The sequence below is a fragment of the Squalius cephalus genome (genome assembly GCF_949319135.1).
Source record: "Squalius cephalus genome assembly, chromosome: 1".
Lineage (NCBI taxonomy): Eukaryota > Metazoa > Chordata > Actinopteri > Cypriniformes > Leuciscidae > Squalius > Squalius cephalus.
The window spans coordinates 54,164,579-54,183,634 of NC_137122.1; the positions used below are offsets into that span (position 1 = coordinate 54,164,579).

General features: G+C 35.3%; 2 protein-coding genes across 5 annotated transcripts in view; both read right to left on the reverse strand.

Moving 5' to 3' along the window:
* Nucleotides 1-1,749: 1,749 nt before the first annotated feature.
* On the reverse strand, nucleotides 1,750-12,473 carry LOC307170934 (uncharacterized protein). 2 transcript variants are annotated; one of them, XM_079892255.1, is made up of 5 exons: nucleotides 12,350-12,473; nucleotides 12,123-12,167; nucleotides 3,300-3,644; nucleotides 2,749-3,221; nucleotides 1,756-1,893 (listed from the first exon to the last, which is right to left on the reverse strand). In XM_079892255.1, exons 1-4 carry the CDS (start codon nucleotides 12,366-12,368, stop codon nucleotides 2,770-2,772), a joined length of 861 nt encoding a protein of 286 aa, XP_079748381.1. In that variant the 5' UTR covers nucleotides 12,369-12,473; the 3' UTR covers nucleotides 1,756-1,893; nucleotides 2,749-2,769. The 2 variants fall into 2 exon arrangements, with proteins under 2 accessions (XP_079748380.1, XP_079748381.1); XM_079892254.1 differs by having other exon boundaries at nucleotides 1,750-3,221.
* Nucleotides 12,474-14,701: 2,228 nt separating this feature from the next.
* The window catches only part of LOC307160288 (uncharacterized protein), a 46,848-nt gene continuing 42,493 nt past the window's right edge, over nucleotides 14,702-19,056 (reverse strand). For 2 of the 3 annotated variants that reach the window (XM_079874258.1, XM_079874257.1), the window contains one exon: nucleotides 17,164-17,869. In XM_079874258.1, coding sequence (XP_079730384.1) covers nucleotides 17,857-17,869 — 13 coding nt within the window. In that variant the 3' untranslated portion in view covers nucleotides 17,164-17,856. Of the gene's footprint in view, nucleotides 16,569-17,163; nucleotides 17,870-19,056 lie in introns of those variants that run through there. The other variant, XM_079874256.1, reaches the window with a different exon arrangement.

Here is a 19,056-nt window from a genome sequence, read left to right on the forward strand (position 1 = left end):
AGGGAAGTATCAGATTCCGGATGAAGCCTGAAATAGTATCAAAATACATCACAATCATGGTGCATTGTGGTCTATGGATCTGACTGAAGTGTACATGTTGAGCAGACTCACTCCCTCAGTCAAAATCGCGGGGTCGAGAGTCTGTCCAAATGTACTTCCCTCGTCCACTTGATGAAGTTGAACACACTTCGAAATGGTGGCGGGGATTCAGCCGAGGGGGAAGTGCTTAGGGAAGTCCACAAGTTTATGGCTGCATCTGAAATCGCATACTTCCCTACTAGATAGTAGGTGAAAAAGAGTTTGTGACAAAAAAAAGTGTGTCTGAATTCACAGTACTCATAAAAGAGGCAAAAAGTTCCCGGATGACCTACTTCTGGTGTGATTCTGAAGTGCGCATACGATGGACACTTTACTTTCCCATGAGGCCACAGGAGAGGATTTATGAATGCAGTGAAGTGTCACATGATACGGACAACATGGAGAATGTAGTACATCTGTATTACATTCATACACTGCAAAAAATGCTTTTCTTACTTAGTATTTTTGTCTTGTTTTCTGGGGAAATTAATCAAAATTAAGTGAGCTGTTGCTTAAAAAAAGCTAAATGATCTGTCAGTGGGGTAAGAAAAATAACCTTAATTCAAACAGAAACAAGATAATTATTCTTACCCCATTGGCAGATAATTTAGCTTTTTTTTTAAGCAACAACTCACTTAATTTTTTAATTTATTTCCCCAGAAAACAAGACATAATATCTTATGGCCTTTTACTACTTTAGTAAATGCATCTTGATTTAAGAATTTTTTGCTATTTGGACTGGAAACAAGACAAAAATACTAAGTAAGAAAAGCATTTTTTGCAGTGTACTACATAGAACACACTTTTTTAATGGTCGTGAAGTAATTACTTCTTCAAAATAAGTACCTACTCAAAAGATTAACCGATTTCGGACGCAGCAAAAGTCTAAAAGTGGAGTTAAATGCAGACAAAGGATCCTTCAAAATGCGACAGCCTTCGGCAGTGCTTGATGACGTGGCGATAAGATATGCATCCTTACGTGGATGCAGCCAACCGTAGTTGAAGCTCAACTCTGCAGGACAACAAGCAAGACTTCTGTACTATACACACAGCACAAATAATCATTTTCCTAAACTGGAATTGACACTTTTCTGTAGTCAATGCATTTTTTGGAGCTTTTCAGTAAGTGAGCATCTCAGTATTTGGCCACTTTAGGATACGTTTCACACCTATAATGCCTTCACATTACGTCACGTCACTTTTTCAATTTTCTTATTGGTTTTATCATGTTTTTTTTTTTATTTATGAGTAAAAATAAGGTCTGTGGTAAATATAACATGACGATATTTTGACAATAGCCTATTTTGTTCTACAATGTACACTGCACACACACAACCCAAACTGCGTTATCTAGTTACTTATTAGAAACATACGTTTTCAAAATAAACATAACCGCTTCAAAATTCGCATTTTCGCCATGGGTGTGTGTAGAACATGTCAAGTTATGTTAACCGCAGACTTAATTTACTCATAAATTGAAACACCCCATTACAAAACCACCTATAGTGTAGGGATGGGCTTTAGACTTGGGGACCAATCAGGTTGCAGCCTTCCCACTGCATGAACCAATCGGAGGCAGTCAGGGAAGTAACCAGGTCCGAAATAAAGTATATGTTCAGTGCCCTGCTCAGTATCTGTCTGGCTGTCATGTAAATCAGCGCAACATCTTTTAGCAGCCATTTTGAAGTGATTTATTTAAAAACTACATTCATAACACACACATGCATGATCTTATGAACAAGCGTGGGCGCCATAAAAATCACTCGTGATTACAATATAACACTGAGAACCAGCAATAACAACAGGCTCAAGGCCCTTTCACACCGGATGCGTAACGAAAAAGCGAAACGAAAAAGCGAATAGTTTGTGTGCGAATAGTTCACGTCAAAACCATTCACATCAGCCGTGACGTTCAGAGCTTCAACATACCAAAACTTTCGCGCCGACAGTTGAGAAAACATGGACACTTCATCATCATCATCCAGTGAAAACAAGCTTTTCATTTTCTTTAAAAGACAGAAAAGAAGGTTTTGGGTGCACCCAATCTTAAAGAACAGAGAGTCTGAAGGGGAGTATGCTAATGTCCACTTTTAGTTTCCTTGTCCTCTCTCCTTTTTCTCACATAGGTGTCCCTGAGGTTTTTCCACAGTTTTTTTTTGCGTCTTCAACTACAGATAGGCCTGTAGAACTGTAGATAGGCCTATCACACAAAGAATGTATAGATACTAAAATCAGCCCTAAATAGTCTCACTACATTTTGTTACAATTTCAAAGTAAACACGGTCTCTGTCTATCTTTGACGATAATAGTGTTAGCTTTCTATCCCAAATGTAGTTTAGCCTACACAGGACTATGCAACGACTAAAACTATCACACAACATACTCACAGTCGTGATAACCGAGTTGGTTGGCAATGCTACGCCACACATTGTCTTTCAAATCGTTGTCCTTGTAGTATGTGATTAGCTGAAGCTTTTTCTGTCGCTGCAAAAGTAAAATAAAATAAAATTGACATCGAAGCGGAAAAAATAAAAGTTGTTTTTTCGCCGCAGCACATTCGCGTTCGGTGTGGAAGCACTCATTACACAAACAGCTGATCAAAAAATAAAACCATTGTGCGAATTATTCGTGCGTCAAAATCGCGTCCAGTGTAAAAGGACCTTTAAGCACAAATCAGTATAAACGGACACATCATTTTTTGCCAGTCATTGTTTTGTGCGTGTCTGTCACATACATTTGAATGACATTCAATCTTTCCGACATAAGAGAGAGTGCCTCTAACATCTGTCTTTGATCCTTACGAATGTTATGGATTTCATTTGACAACAATCTGAAATCCCTTTGCATTCCACGAACTAAATTGATCAACTCTGCGAAATCCGCTCTCCGCAACACCTCAGTCTGACGGAAAACCTTGATGAACTCTTGAAAACAGGCGGTTATTGCGGTTTGTGGCCCGTCCGTCTTCTGGGTGACCGGCTGAGCCGAAGAACTGTTATTGCGTCGAACAGCATTGACTGCTTGTCTGAGCAAGTATTGGCGTCTGCCGTTGCTGATGGCTTGAGATAATTCATAACCTTCGCAAGCGGCAATTTCTCCATTGATCCATAGCTCGGCGCATCTCGCATCGTAATCTTGTACGCCTGTGAAACAATAAAATATACAATTGAATCAAAGTACACGATGGTTAGAGATGCTGCATTCGGATTATTAATACATACTTTCTTTCTCTGTGTCCTCCGATAGTTTCAAACGACGTTTGACTGGAATCCCAGAGGGGTTTTCTGATTCCCTCTTCCGCTTTTCTCCAGATGTCGAGGTCCCGTTGGACTTGGGCCCAAGATTTGGGGCTGTTGTAGCCTGTGGTGAATCCCGTTGCGTCACAGCTACACCTCCGTCACAGGGTGTGGACCCGCTGTTATCGCCACTCAAAGGTACCGATACCTCGGTTTTGAGGTTATTCGGGGCGGCTGCTTTTTCAGTTACACACAACCCGGGGACATCTGGTGGCGTGACAAGCTTACCTTGAGTTGTGTCCTCTTCGCCGCCTGTTAGAAGACGAGGCTCTGAAAACAGAAACAGCCCTCGTTTAGCATGTTGTGTAGCCTATTAAAAAGGGCTTAAAAGAAAACAAAGAACACAATTCTTCCAATGGCCCCTTTCACACATGCAGTCTTTACTGGTTAAGAGAATGCGTGAACAGGACATAAATACCAGTAATAAATTTACGTTTCATATAGGAATGCACGATATATCGGTCGATATATGTTCATTTTTAATGTTATCATTATTAGCCCGATAAAAAAATTTGGTCGATATATTAAAGCCGATAAATAATGGATGATTTCCTTCAGCTGAGACACTTCAGATGTGCACTGTTTGCCGTGATGTTTTTGAACTGCTTGAAATATGATTGGAATCACTTCAAAAAAGGAAAATCCAGTTCAGTTCAACATGTGCAGTGCAAGTCTGTCATATAGGCTACATAACATTATAATGAGAACATTATAATTGTGTGCTTGGGACATGGATTTTAATGGTGAGACTTTTGTTTTTGTAATCAGGCTCTCAAAAAATTATATAAAAATTTGGATTTAGATTGATCAGCCAATATATCGGTTATCGGCTTTCAAACGTAAAGAATTATCGGTTACCGGTATCGGACAAAATTTTTATATCGGTGCATCCCTAAATGGAGACAACTGAAAAACACACGGAGAACATGAGCTTTCGTTTCTGCTCTGACAGCCGCAAGACCAGCCGAACATGGTGAGTGTGTGTTAGAAATCAGGAATGATGAGAGAACATTGTGCTTGGTACATTTTTCATCTTCAAACCGAACTCGGGTCGTCAGATAACAAAGTTTAAATCCCGTCTGGCTAGCGCTCTTCCCATATTGTTTACTCATTATGTCAGTAGGCGGAGAGAAGACGGTGTTTTGTGGCTGTTTGAAAGCATTCGACCACATGACAAAAGCAATCCGGTCAAATACATTTTTGACTACCTCTGAAAGTGGTCAAAAGTGGACAAGCTCAAAATGTTTTAACCCCCATTTACACCTGTATTTAGCGTCATCCACTTGTGATCCGATCGATCAAAACACATCTTAATACCAGGAGTAAACAGGGCCTGAAGCACTTCTCGCCCAGATGGATGAAGAAAATGGAGCATTTAAAGGCCATTTCCAATGATTGACATCACAGAGTTTGCCGGTATTTTGGTACCGATGTGCGATTGGTAACTTACCGGTAAAAAGACGAAACGCAGTTGCTTGGGTGAAAAGCACATTTGTGTATTTACCACAAAAGTCATTCAGGTAATTTTACAGTAATTTACTGGGATTTCGGTGTGAAAGGAGCTAATATTTGTTCCAGAAAGCCGTCAAACTCCAATTTTAACTGATGTTTAAACAAATGATTTATACACTGTAAACGATGGCAGTTATTTTAGTGTTGGTTATTTACAGGTCATGGTAGTAAGACAAGTCTTTGTTCAGGCGATGGTAACATTAGTTGATCTCCAGTGTTTAAAAAAGCGAATTCACTGCTGGTAAAGATGGGCTTTTAATAAAACATGGCTGTCTCTATGCAGTAGAAACGTGATTTTGAAGTTGGTGCTACGTGACTAGAGGAAACAGAGAAAGAGGGCTGTGGCGTCCCACCCCTCTGTTGAACCTTTCCGTGAGCGGGAAATCAAAAATGAAAGTTCATAAAAGCCCTGGAGCCGTCAAAATGCAAATTATGCAAAATGGCATCACAGACTTTTTTAAACGATGGCATTGTGAAAACAAACAGGGATATCTGGATGCAGTTAACACGAAGAAATTTGAATACACATTGTTAATTTACAGATACCACCAACAGTCACATTACAAAGCTGGTTAAAAATCAGCAACCTTATATCAATTACATCTTGAGCAGTTTAAAGAAGCAGGGCTCACGTTCTGACAAACCGCATGGAGGGGCCGTCCTACAAAATGTCCTAAACACTAAAATACTATAGTGTTAAAATAGTATCATATATGTAATTTGATGATCTTGTGTAGCTGATCACTGTCAGGAGAAAAAACAAACAAACACCATTTAAGGCCACTATAGCACTGTTGTGTTGCCCATCTTAAAGAGAAGATTAATCTTTTATGCACTTACATCTTTCTTATCACCAAATTGCTGTCATGAAAGCTAAAATGAGCCTCATGCAGCAATATCTAAATGAACTGTTTTTAGTTAAATCACGATTAGTATGTGAAATGCTAGTATCAACATGAATAGATTTGGAAGTAAGCTAATAAGAAATGTCTTTGAAACAAATCACACTTTTTTTGTTTGCAAAAATATCTAAAATATTATATATATATAAATATAAAATATTTAAGCAATGAATATTTCAATTGAAAAAAAAAATCACATTTCATTATTAAAAAATTCAGTGATTTATATTGAAGGGTTGGGGTCAGAATCCCTTGCCTCTTCAAGTTAAACATGTATATATATATATATATATATATATATATATTCTCTTGAATGATTACTTTATTCTTATTAAAAATTCAATAATCACATATATGCATGTATCATAATCATTTCCATATGGTTTCTGTAAGTGTTTAAACATTTTCTTTTTCTAGGTTGTGTTCGCACGCAAGGGCCCTTTTGATGATGATTCTCTTGGGATTCAGAGAGTGGCGAGAAGATTATATATCCATATATCTGCATCTATATATCTGTCTTACTTGACTTGTATAAGTTAGAAGGTCAACGTGTACATAATTTTTTACCTTACTTTCATTAAGTGAACTTCCTCATGTGCTTTTCTCTAGGGAGTAAAGAGGATTTTTGTCGTTCCTGCTTTCCTACGGAGTGAAATATGTTATCAGTCTGTTATGGTGTGCTGCTCTTCTGATAATGAGCTCAGGCCTTCTTCAGCCTTGAAGAGAACTGTTGTTCGTCAGGGTTATGTGTGTGCGTTTGATATTCTTTGCAGGTTCTGAACTCTGTGACATACAACATAATGTGACCCTGGACCACAAAACCAGTCACATGGGACATTTTTTTTTAAATTGAGATTTATACATCATATGAAAGCTGAATAAATAAGCTTTCCATTGATGTATGGTTTGTTAGGATATGACAATATTTGGCCGAGATTCAACTATTTGAAGATCTGGAATCTGAGGGTGCAGAAAAAATCGAAACATTGAGAAAATCTCCTTTAAAGTTGTCCATTTATGTTGGCGATTGTGCTGCATTCACTCACAAAAATACATGTTTTATATAGGAAATTTACAAAATATCTTCATGGAACGTGATCTTTACTTAATATCCTAATGATTTTTGGCATGAAAGAAAAATTGATAATTTTGACCCATACAATGTATTGTTGGCTATTGCCACAAATATACCCGTCCGACATGTGACTGGTTTTGTGATCAAGACGCCATTCTTGGACCCTGGAAGGTCACCACGGACTTAAATCTCGGAATTGGGCGACAACTGTTCTGATTAACTGCGATATGCCCACTTATCTATCTGCTATGGATTATTGTTTAGACTTAATGTTATTAATGTTATTACACAACATATAATCTGGCCCCCTTTAAACTATTTTTGAGCACTTCTGTTCTGTAGGCACTTGTTCGTGGGATCATCGCCCCCTAGTGGAAAACCATTCAAATTTCAAAGCCTTTATGACTTAACGAAACAGAATTCACATAACTTTGTAAGTTTGCAAATGTTGTGAAGCTTCACGAAGCGGTGTTTCAAAAGCGTCCATTGCTAAGTATAGGCTATGTTATGATGATCAGGGCCGGTACATAGACATGCAGAAAGATTAAGACACGAAAGCTCAGAGAGATATTTTCTTTCATGTGCAGCCTGGATACAGCAGGTAAGAGATATAGTGGACCTCAATTATAAATGCAAAACAATAGTTTTATATGCCACTCCATTTTTTCCCCCAATTATGTAATTTAGAAACACCATCCCTGTTTGTTAAAACAACATCTTGTGTATTTTTAGACATTCTTATAGAGAAGAATATCTTTGATGTATTGCATTTTTTTTTGTGCGTGTCACAGGGCTTCACATACAAAACTGCATGTATTTGAGCACAGACACATTCTTCTATACACCCAAGTGAAACAAGATAATATAAAGCTGGTTGTTTTTGAGTATAATTAAAGGTTTATACGGCAAGCCGTTTTAGCTTAAATTGTACCCAGCGTTACTCGTCGTAATTGCATTTTTACTAGTAAGAATTAAATTTGAGAGCTCTACAATTCAATTATTACTAGTAGCAATTACAATTAGAGAGCTCTCTTATTCAATTATTACTAATAACAATTACAATTAGAGAGCTCTCATTTAATTTTTACTAGTAAAAAACGAATTAAAGATATGTATAATTGCAGAGCTCTGTAATTGAATTAAAGAGCTCTGCAATTGCATTCTTAGCAGTAACAATTGAAATAGAGAGCTCTCTAATTGGAATTCTTACTAGTAACAATTCAGTTGTAGATTTCCATAATTAAAAATGAATGGAAGTCAATGGAGACATATGACTAGTAAAAATTCATTTGTATAGCTCTCTAATTGGAATTGCTACTAGTAATAATTGAATTAAAGAGCTCTCTAATTGTAATTTTTACTAGTAATAATGGGCTACTTGCACAACTACTTCCGCGCTCTACTTATTACATATCGGGAGTTTCCGGTTAGAGCGTTCAGCGCACATACATAGGGGAGAGCGGGGCACAACCTAACGCTTTTTGACTTTCTCAGTTTGTGCAAATCTACTTATGGTTCAGAGTATTTATTTTTCCCCACATTAATTTCCCACATGTCTAGTACAATTATGTGTTTTTGTTTTATTAATACAGTATATACTTTTTTCTTGATATACCCCGAAAGAATGGAAGTGAAATGTGACAACATGCCCCATAGGTGGGGTACATTGTAACATGTGTGGGGCACATTGTAACATGACATATGGCAGCTTAAAATGTTATCTGATCTAATAAAAAAATATACAAAACAAACTAAAATATTTTCTAAATAAAATACAATTAAAAAACTTTTTCATATAAAATAATGGCAATTTTTAATAATTAAATAGAAACTCATTTTTGAGTTTTGACTACGAACACAGGAAAACACAGCTATACAACATAGTTCAAAACAAATAAATAATTAGTAATTTCTGGACATTGACTCTCAGTCTTTATTCACCTTTTTCTCACGTTTTCTCAATAAAATTAATAAAAGTATAGAATATAATAGCATATTTCTAATAGGGGCACATTGTAACACAGTGTTACAACATGCCCCGCCTGCACAACTGGGATTTAAACCCTGCTAGTGTCTTCTGCTAGTTAGCGAAACATTCAATAATTATCTCAACTGTTAAATAACATCTTAGAGATTAAAATAATATCCGATTTGTCTTATTTTAAATAAACACAAAAAATAGAGATGAAAAATTAACTTAAGTAAGAAATTTACTTTTGCTATGGTTTAATAAATGTCTATGGATATCTTCCAAAAAGAAAATAATTTTGGCGGATTTTTTTTTTCTATTTAGTGTTGATATGGCAACTAGTAAATAAACAAAGTTCCGTCATCCAAGCATGTGCGGAAGTATTTAAAACAAGCGTGTTACAACTAACCCCGCGTTAGGTTGTGCCCCGCGCTCCCCTACATGAGAATGCAGATTATCACTACGTTTTATAGATGCCAATTGATTAAAACAATGAATAATGATCTCTGTATTAATTATCTTGAGGCTGCTGAAATGTTCCTATAAATATACTTTCTTTCCAACTGTTCATTCTGAATAATAAATAGGCTATGTATCCACTAACCTGCAGCAGTCCTATATGTCTTCTCATTAACAGTGTTTTTCTCTTAGCCTACTTATACCTGTTTAGTTTACATTTTTAATGAATTTGACTAATAAAAAGGATTGCTTGTGTGCATTGGTGCTTTATTACAGTCTTTTAAAAATAGTTGAATGAATGAATGCTCGCGAGGTGCCTGTAACGATGTTAAATAGGCTAGGCTATTTAATTAATCTTCAACAGTAACGCACACAGCGTAGAGGAAAATGACAGTCAACTTCTTTGAATATTAATTAAGCATTTTAGGCATGAACATGTAAATAGTAAAAAAAGATTGACATTGAAAAATGACACAGAATGATTAAAATATTTAATCCAAATAAATAAATGTTCGTGGTTCGTACTGATGTTATTCATCTGTTTTCACAGTGTTTTTTTTTTTTTTTTTACAGTCTATGGTTTTCACACACTTCAGCGTCGAGGTCACTAGTGTAGACGAACACTGACACCCTGTGGTGAAATAATGCTATTTTTAACAGCCGCAGCTTTCTCAGATTGGCTTGGTTTGGATTAAAACTTCATGTTCCGATGAGTTTGGAAAATTCTGCACACAGTAAACATCAGAAAAACCCCTTTTCTGTCAATAAAAATGTCCACATTTTTAAATCTTATCGCAGACACCCATTTTAGGTGGTGTTTGTTCAACTCATTGACCACATTGAAAGTAAACATAACCGGAAATAAGTGATATGTATTGTTTCCAAACGTAAGTGCGTCATGGAGTTCAGTGCAAGTGGTCCATTGAAAAAGAGAGCTCTCTAATTGTAATTTTTACTAGTAATAATTGAAAAAGAGAGCTCTCTAATTGTGATTTTTACTAGTAATAATTGAAAAAGAGAGCTCTCTAATTGTAATTTTTACTAGTAATAATTGAATAAGAGAGCTCTCTAATTGTAATTTTTACTAGTAATAATTGAATAAGAGAGCGCTCTAATTGTAATTTTTACTAGTAATAATTGAAAAAGAGAGCTCTCTAATTGTAATTTTTACTAGTAATAATTGAATAAGAGAGCGCTCTAATTGTAATTTTTACTAGTAATAATTGAATAAGAGAGCTCTCTAATTGTAATTGCTACTAGTAAGAACTGAATTGTAGAGCTCTCAAATTGAATTCTTACTAATAAAAATGCATACGACGAGTAGGCTAACGCTGGGTACAATTTAAGCTAAAACGGCTTGCCATAGGTTTACGTCATTTTACTCTTTCCCCCCTCACAATCTCTGTTTTAGATCCCTTCCCCCACAACATAAAGCACATTTGATCAGGCGTTAGGTGTAAAACAGTTGGAGTGAAGGATCATTGACTTCAAAGAGCCAGAGACTCTTCACCAGACGTCTTCTAGCACAGCATGAATTGTCCTGAATGATGTCGTAAACAATGGTCTATCTACTTCTCGTGTGTGTGTTAGATGCCCCCCATTTGGATATTTCTCATCCATGTTTAGATAAAGACATCGCTTTGGCACTTTAGGTGTAAATTTTCAAAACGCGATTATTTGTAGCATGTATGGCAAGCCGTTTTGACTTTCATTCATTCCCAGGAATTGAATTCTTGATATCAGGATTTACATTTCTACTAGCTAGTAACAATGGCAATTTTTGATATCAAGAATTAAATATCAACTCAAAACTATAATTCTCACTCGTTAAATATCACCATAAGCCCCCAGTCAAACTCAGTTGTTGATATCAAAGAATTGATTTCCTACTTTGTTGAAATTCCAATTTCACATAATCAGAAATACAATTCTTACTAGTAAAAACCTTTATTTTTGATTTCAGTAATCACTTTGTTACTAGTGACAATGTTAATTTATGATATCGGCAATGTGATTGAAAGCCATTTTAGATATCTGAAATTACTCTCATTATTGATATCAGAAATAACAAATGTAACATGTTGAAATACATTTAGATATAAAGAGTGAAAATTTAATTCTTGATATCAGGAATTTATATTTTTACTAGTAAGTAGTTAGTGATATAAAAAAATATGATTTTTCTAAGCATTGTGTGTTTCTGAAATGTGAATTTCAACTAATAAGAAATAAAATCTTGATATCAACAACTGAATTTAAATGGCAGTTTATGATGATATTTCACTAGTGAAAATTACAGATATCAAGTATTATAGTTTTTACTAGTTGAAATTTAATTGACATCAAGAACTCGTATTTCAGCGAGTTATTACGTCATCATTGATATAAAGAATTACATTTTTAACTAGTAAAAATTTAATTGCTGATATCAAGAATGTATTCATGCTTGTAAGTTAATTTCTTTAAATTCTTTCCACATATCGTTGTAATTGATCATTGTAACGTATGGCATTAAGTTAGATCAGTCGAAATTAGGTTTGTCATTTATTTTTATCCGTCGGTTTCACTATTTAACTTTAAAGCTTTTTATTAGAGTCTTTGGTTTTCACTGCCTCGTTTGGATAGCTAGCCTACTTTTCTTGACCAAACGCTGTTTTTGCTTCTTTTTTAACCAACAACAAAACATCTCAATACTATTTACCACGTGTTGCCTCACATTGTTTAGTGAGACAGCGTCAACACACGGAGAATGAGACAGAGAGAGATGAGAGGATGTTTCTAACACAAGCTACGAGAAAAGCAAATGTGTAGGTCTAAATTAGGCTACTTACCAATAGTTGTACTGTCTTCGCCGATTAGAGGACGAGCTCCGTCAACTGGGTAATGAGAATAAAACATCTTGTTTAGAATATTGTGTATTAAAACAGCGGATCGAATTCCAATTCGATTTCGAATGTTGACGTTAAATTGCATGTGAAAGCCACGTCAATCTTATATTTTTTCATAGATTAATTGGCCTATGTCTGACTAACTTATGTTCAAAATAAACGATGCATACCGTTTAAGTTGGCCCCCATTTCAGCGATGGTAGTTAGGTCGCAGTAGTGCGCGATGGGTCGGTGTTCAGGCGATGGTAAACGCGTTGAGGTGTGCTGCTCTTCTCCCGCAACAAATGTTTTTAAACCATCCACCCAAAATGTGGGCGTTTCAAGGCACACGGGGCAAGAGGTGGGGGGTTTTCCAACGAACCGCACAGTGGGGGTCCTACCAAAAGCGCTAAACACTGAATTACTCTCGGGTAATTCAACCGTTTCATAATAATTTAATGCTGGCTGTTATCCAGTCTGTTTCAGAAAACCCATCAACAATGAAAACAAATGTTTATTTATGCTTGAAAAATGGGTCCCATAGCCATAGCTCTTGGAAGCCCCCCCCCCCCCTCCCCTCCCCCCCAACTTAACTTAATTTTAATTTAATTTAATTTAATTCAATTAATTCTAATTCAATTAAAAATGTATTTGCCCACTGTGTCCCACAGGATTTTGTGTGACTATGTTTTATATTCAAAAAAAAATTTTTTTAATTATTATTATTATTTTTTATGTGGACCACAGTCTCTATACTAGGGATGTCTGGATGTCCGGGGGCAAGACAATTTTGTAGGCTATATTTTAAAGTTGAAAAAATTAGATGGGAGGGAAAATTATTTGGCAATGCTTTTTGTGTCCAAATGCAAAGTTTCTCGGGGAACGCATTTTTTTTTTTTTTTTTTTTTTTTTTTTTTTTTGCGAGAGAATGCAAAGGCATTGACTCATTATTTTCCCTCAAGCTTTTACTTTAGAAAGTTTAAAAATATCTTAATTTCATTATGAAACTGTGACAGGATTTGACACCTCAAGAGTGATAAGGGTTTAAATATTCACGTCGTCATAACTTCCACTTTTTATCACGAATGCGCCACTAAGGGAAAGAACAGGAATTAAAATGGGGGTGTGTGGGGGAGGGGGGCCCTTGGAGATAACTGGCCCCAGGGCTTTTGCAAACGCTGATATCTGCCCATGCTAAATGATGTCTTATCAACAAATTCATAATTGTTATCCCAGCCAGGGATTCGGGGGTACTCGCAGACCTCTCCTGGGACAATATGCTTAGGCTACTCTTTAACTAATTATTTGTAAGTGTGAACTCTAGAATGGTTCTTTGTCTCCACTCTGTTCACTCTCACATGATGAATCCCGTAGTCTACAGTAAATAACATATGTTCAATAAAAACTAATACTCTTGGTTGTACATTTATTTACTATCTTTAGTTTGTTACATCTTACCGAGAAGAGTGGTTATGAGCAGTGTTGGGGTAACACATTATGTAACGCGAGTTATGTAATCGGATTACTTTTTTCAAGCAATGAGAAAAGTAACACATTACTTTTAAGCGAGTTGCAATGGCATGCGCTGCCGCTGTGTAAACGTGATGGGTATTGTAGTTCTAGACTAATGTGAGAATGAATTTACTCATCTCACTTGCACTAAAACTGATCCAGTATTCCTCAAAAGGAATAAAAAAGATTACTTGAACCTGCAATTAAAATGTTAAAAAATAAGAATATACTTTATGTATTTAATCTCACTTTATTAAGCAATGTCTTTGCTGCTGACCTTTGATGATCCAATTAAACCATACCAATAAGCTAATTAGCAAAAATAAATCCCATTTTTTTTTTGTTTATTGCTGAAGTAAGAGTGCTGACCTTTCTTCTCCTGCGATCCAGAACAGCAGCACCGCTGAACGATTTGTTGGAGTGGCGCCCTCTACTGTACAGGTGTGAAATAGCATTTCCTTCACCCTTCACTTTTGGTGTGAAATAGCCTTTACATTGGCCAAAAATAGCACTGTTTTTATATTAACCCTTGTGTTATGTTGCGGGTCAATTTGACCCGTTTAGATTTTCTAGTTGTTGGAAATACTGGTTAACCTATGTTTTTTTTCTTGATATTTTGTGACTTTTTCTCATTTATCATCATGAACATGCATGCAAAGTTTCATTTTTTTACATATACAAACAAAATTACTGGTACTTTCGTGATGTTCGTGGGTCAATTTGATTATTTTAATAGTCTAAGGCAACTGTACGGACCCAAAATAATAACATTTCTTGGTTATATTTTGTTATTTTATTTTTTTACTACCTTATGAAGCTAAAAAATTAGGTTTTCCACACTTATTTCAATACAGAAAAATATTTTGTCAGCCACAGATGGTAAAAATTACCTATCATTTATTTTTTCAAGCTACCTGAAATAATATTAAACCTTTTTTTTTTTCTTGATATTTTGTGACTTTTTCACATTTATCATCATGAACATGCATGCAAAGTTTCAACATACTGGTGTTTTTTTTTTTTTTTGACATATACAAACAAAATTACTATTACGTTTGTGATGTTCGCAGGTCAATTTGACCACCATAGGCAGCTATTCAAAAGCAACTGTACAGACACAAAATAAAAACATTTATTTTATGTATGTCAGGGCATCAACTCCAGTTCTAAAGTGTAAGTGTATCTAAAAGTGCTCTAACCCAAACCAAACACACTTGAAAAAGCTAAATCATGGTGTTCAGAATTAATTGCAAATTACAAATGAAAATCTTTGACAGACACAGATAGTAAAATAAGCTCTCATTTATATATTCAAGATATCTGAAATATCTTGAGACTTCGACATAGACAGCAGGAAAAATGAGCTCAGATTAATTGATTAATTGTTCAGTTATGATGTTCTAAGCAAAAAAAAAAAAGTTAAAAAAGTTAAAAAAAATGTATATGCAAATATATATAAATATAATGTATATTCAAATTTTGTCAAAACAAAACCGTTTTAAAAAATGGTTAAAAAACATTTTCATTAAATCATATCTTCAGATATATATTTTTTGGAATATTTGACAAATGTTGATATTAAAAGTTTACAGTTTGTACCTGAATCTTTGTTGTTTTTCATAGTGTGATTTTTGAGGAATTGTATTGATCCAATTAGGGTCAATTTGACCCGGACCATAAGGGGAGTACACAGAATTCCAACATAACACAAGGGTTAAAAAGCAAACAAGCAAGCCCAGCCCAGGAGAATAAAAGTACTACACATATGTAACACATTACTTTCGATAAAAGTAACACAATTAGTGACTTTTTAAGGGAGTCCCCCATGGGGGTATCTTTATGTATAACTTTATTAAAGCTTGAACAAGCCTAGACAAGTCAAGACATGCCTGAACAAGTATCAGGGGGACAGTCTTTAGGTGGAGACACTCACTTGTTTTCTTGCACAACACGGACTGTGATTGATTAAAAACACACACCTATGGGCAAATCTCTTTAAAACATCAAACATGCAGAAATAATCTAAAACAAAACCTCCCTCTCTCTCCAGTTTCTCTATACCAGATACTCCCACTTCCATTTTCTAAATAGTGCAGAACCGAACCCTCTTGAGCGTTTCTTGCGCTTGTATTGGACGCAATATTGTAATGCACTTTAAAATAACTTTCCCCAACACGGTTACAAGAGAACAATCTCAATAACTGAGGGAAATTACAAGAACAACAAATACTATTTTAATATGTATATATATATTCAAGTAAATATGAACAAACAAGTTATAATAATCTACTTAGAAATTGCAACATAATAGTAAGAATATTCCATTTGCATTCTATATAATAGATTTGAATGATTATGAAGCATTAATTATTATCAACACCAAAATAAAAACCAGAATGCCAATGCAGACTATTCACATTTCCCATTCATGCACTAAAATACGAGAAATATGAATAAAAAAAGCAGTGGTCTCACGGCCATGTCAGCTGAGCAGAACCTGCGTCTCATACAGAAAGTGTTTTAAACCGTGATCATGTTTGGATAAAGTCAGGAGATCAAGCTGAACTTTTCACACTATCATCTTCCGGTTGAAAGTTTTGCAAACCACCGCTTAGCCCTCAACTCACATTATTACTTCGACACAGCTGGAGCGTCTGTGACCCTAAGTTTAAAAGTGTCAATTTAAACAGAACATGAGTGTTACAGATGTTTACTCAGGGGCAAGTGCAGTGTGACAAGCCCATATTCTGTCCTATATGAAACTGTGTGTGTGTGTGTTCAGACTAAAGAGAGTAAAGTTTGAGCTGTTCCTCCATGTCTCCCTCCGTCATCTCTCCGAATGTGTCCTGGTTTTCTCGGAGCAGTTTGAAGATGGCAGCCAGCTGCTCCTGCTGAACCCTGCGACACAAACACAACAGCATAAACAATCACACACACATACACACACAGCGCTATCTGCAGTCTTCATCACTCACCAAGGCTTTGTCTCAGCTCAAAAAGGGCTTAAAGTCCCCCTGTAGTGCATTGTATCTCTTAAAACTCACCTTTGATCACTATAATTATATATTTAAAAGTTTTTCATAGAATAGCTTGAATGTAACTCTACACCCTTGCCTCATTTAGTATACGCAGTTCTATGAATATGCAAATGAGCCCCGCCTCCACTCACTCACACCAGCTCAGAGATACACTGGTTGACGATCACGCGTTGATCTGATTGGTTACAAGGTAGTGTGTGACGTCAGAAACACCAGCGATTTCAAAGCGTGTTTTTAAGACTGTCTTTGATTCACTGCAGTTTTAAGGAGAAAATACTCAGCAATGGTGTCGACTTAATTTGCACATGGTTTGTCTTTAAACACCACATAGACATATAAACAACATTAAAAGCTTGATTTTCACCACTTTAACTAAAGGAAATTCACTTGAAACATATTTATTTTTGTTTGGAGTTACGGTGTATCAGAAGAAATGATGCTACAACAGACACTAATCAAATTTGGCTCTTTATTGATATTACAAAAGCCATAGAGTGAATCGCACGAAACCCTATCAAAGTCCCACTTCACCGCAAAATCTAAATTATATTCTCATTACAGTTATGCAGAAAAAAACATTGCAAAAGCATGCAAAAAAACGTAATGGTTCTTAAAAGAAAAAAAAAAAGGCTTTTTTTTTAATGCAAAATATAATTTATTTAATCTCTTCTGCTTCTGGGGTGAAATGTCTCCTGGACAGTAAAATGATTTTATGAGATTCACCCTTTTATTTTTTTAAACATTACCAACAACAGAAAAGTCTTTATGGTTTCTACATTTCATCATACAGACGTCTGACTCTGCAGTGTGAGCACATTTCCCATCAGCCTGTGATGGTCATAGCTGTGTGTGTGTGTGCGTGTGTGTATATGTGTATATGTGTGTGTCCGTCCACAAGGGGGCGTGATGGTATTTCAGAAGAGCTGGAACATACTATATTCACATGTTAATGTTCTTTGGTGTTTTGCTTTATGAAGCTTGCTATTCACAGGCAGAAAGGCAAAGTAGCCTGTACAGAAAAAAAAAGAAGAAAAAAAAAGTTTCCATCACAACACATTTCAGAGACAGTCAAACGAAGAGGTCACTCCACAAAGGTCCTCGAGATTCATTTTTAGGGGACACACTTTTCCACACGATTTGACTTCTGCTCACTCAGCAACTCTGAAAAATAAAAAAAACACAAGAATATTCATTCTCATAAACCAGAAAAACTTTTTGAGGTACACACATTCCTTCCACACACACACACACACACACACACACACACACACACACACACACACACACACACACACACACACACACACACACACACACACACACACACACACACGAATTCAAACTAGCCTCAGAGAAACAAGACTATAGGCCAAAACAGAGCCATCATACACTAACCAGTAACCTATATATATATATATATATATATATATATATATATATATATATATATATATATATATATATATATATATATATATATATATATATATATATATATTATAGAACGATAAAGGGTTCTGTCAGGCGCTTCATATCGAGACCTTTTTAAAGGTTCCATCATGGGATCATTTTATGGATTTAGTTTGAATCAATTTAATTTGAATTCATTGGAAATTTTAGGATTTAAACAGCTCCTTAACATGCTTCATCACTAGAAAAAGTTTAAATAAGTCATTAAACATGAAAGTATTATGCTATCATTTAAGACATTTCTCTGTATATAGAACCTTTTTGGCATGAAGGGTTTTTTAACCATTGAGTCAAGAACCACATTGAAACTTTTTTCCAAAGCATATGTACTAGCAACTCTGAATTAAAGTGCAAGACACTTCAGGTCAATAGAGTAACTAATGGATTTCACCATACTTTCCCCGGTTGACTGATCACAGTACATTAAAACAATTGTTCTGTATTCTGAAATGTTTAAATATGCAAATGAAGCATTATCTAAATAAACATGCACTCATTTGCATAAATGTCCAGCACAATAATGTAAACATTGCATAAAAGCAGGTTCAATTTTCATTTTGTTGATACATTAGAGTTAAATTTTTTTACAGAGGGGTTTTGGGGATTTCTCTTTTTATCACGCCATAAATCAGAAAATGGTCATCATCAGTCAGAATTATTTTTTTTTACTATGTTTTTAAGAATATAAAAAGTTACAATACATGAAAATTATATGAACTCTGTAAAAAAAAAAAAAAAAAAATCAGAATGTATAGTATATACAGGAATAAAAGTGAGATTTCTGCCACAGTGAAGGAGAAAATAAAAATAATTTTAAGAAAGCGGCATTTAAACATATGCATTGTAATCAATATCTACATATGCAGATAGTTCTGAAA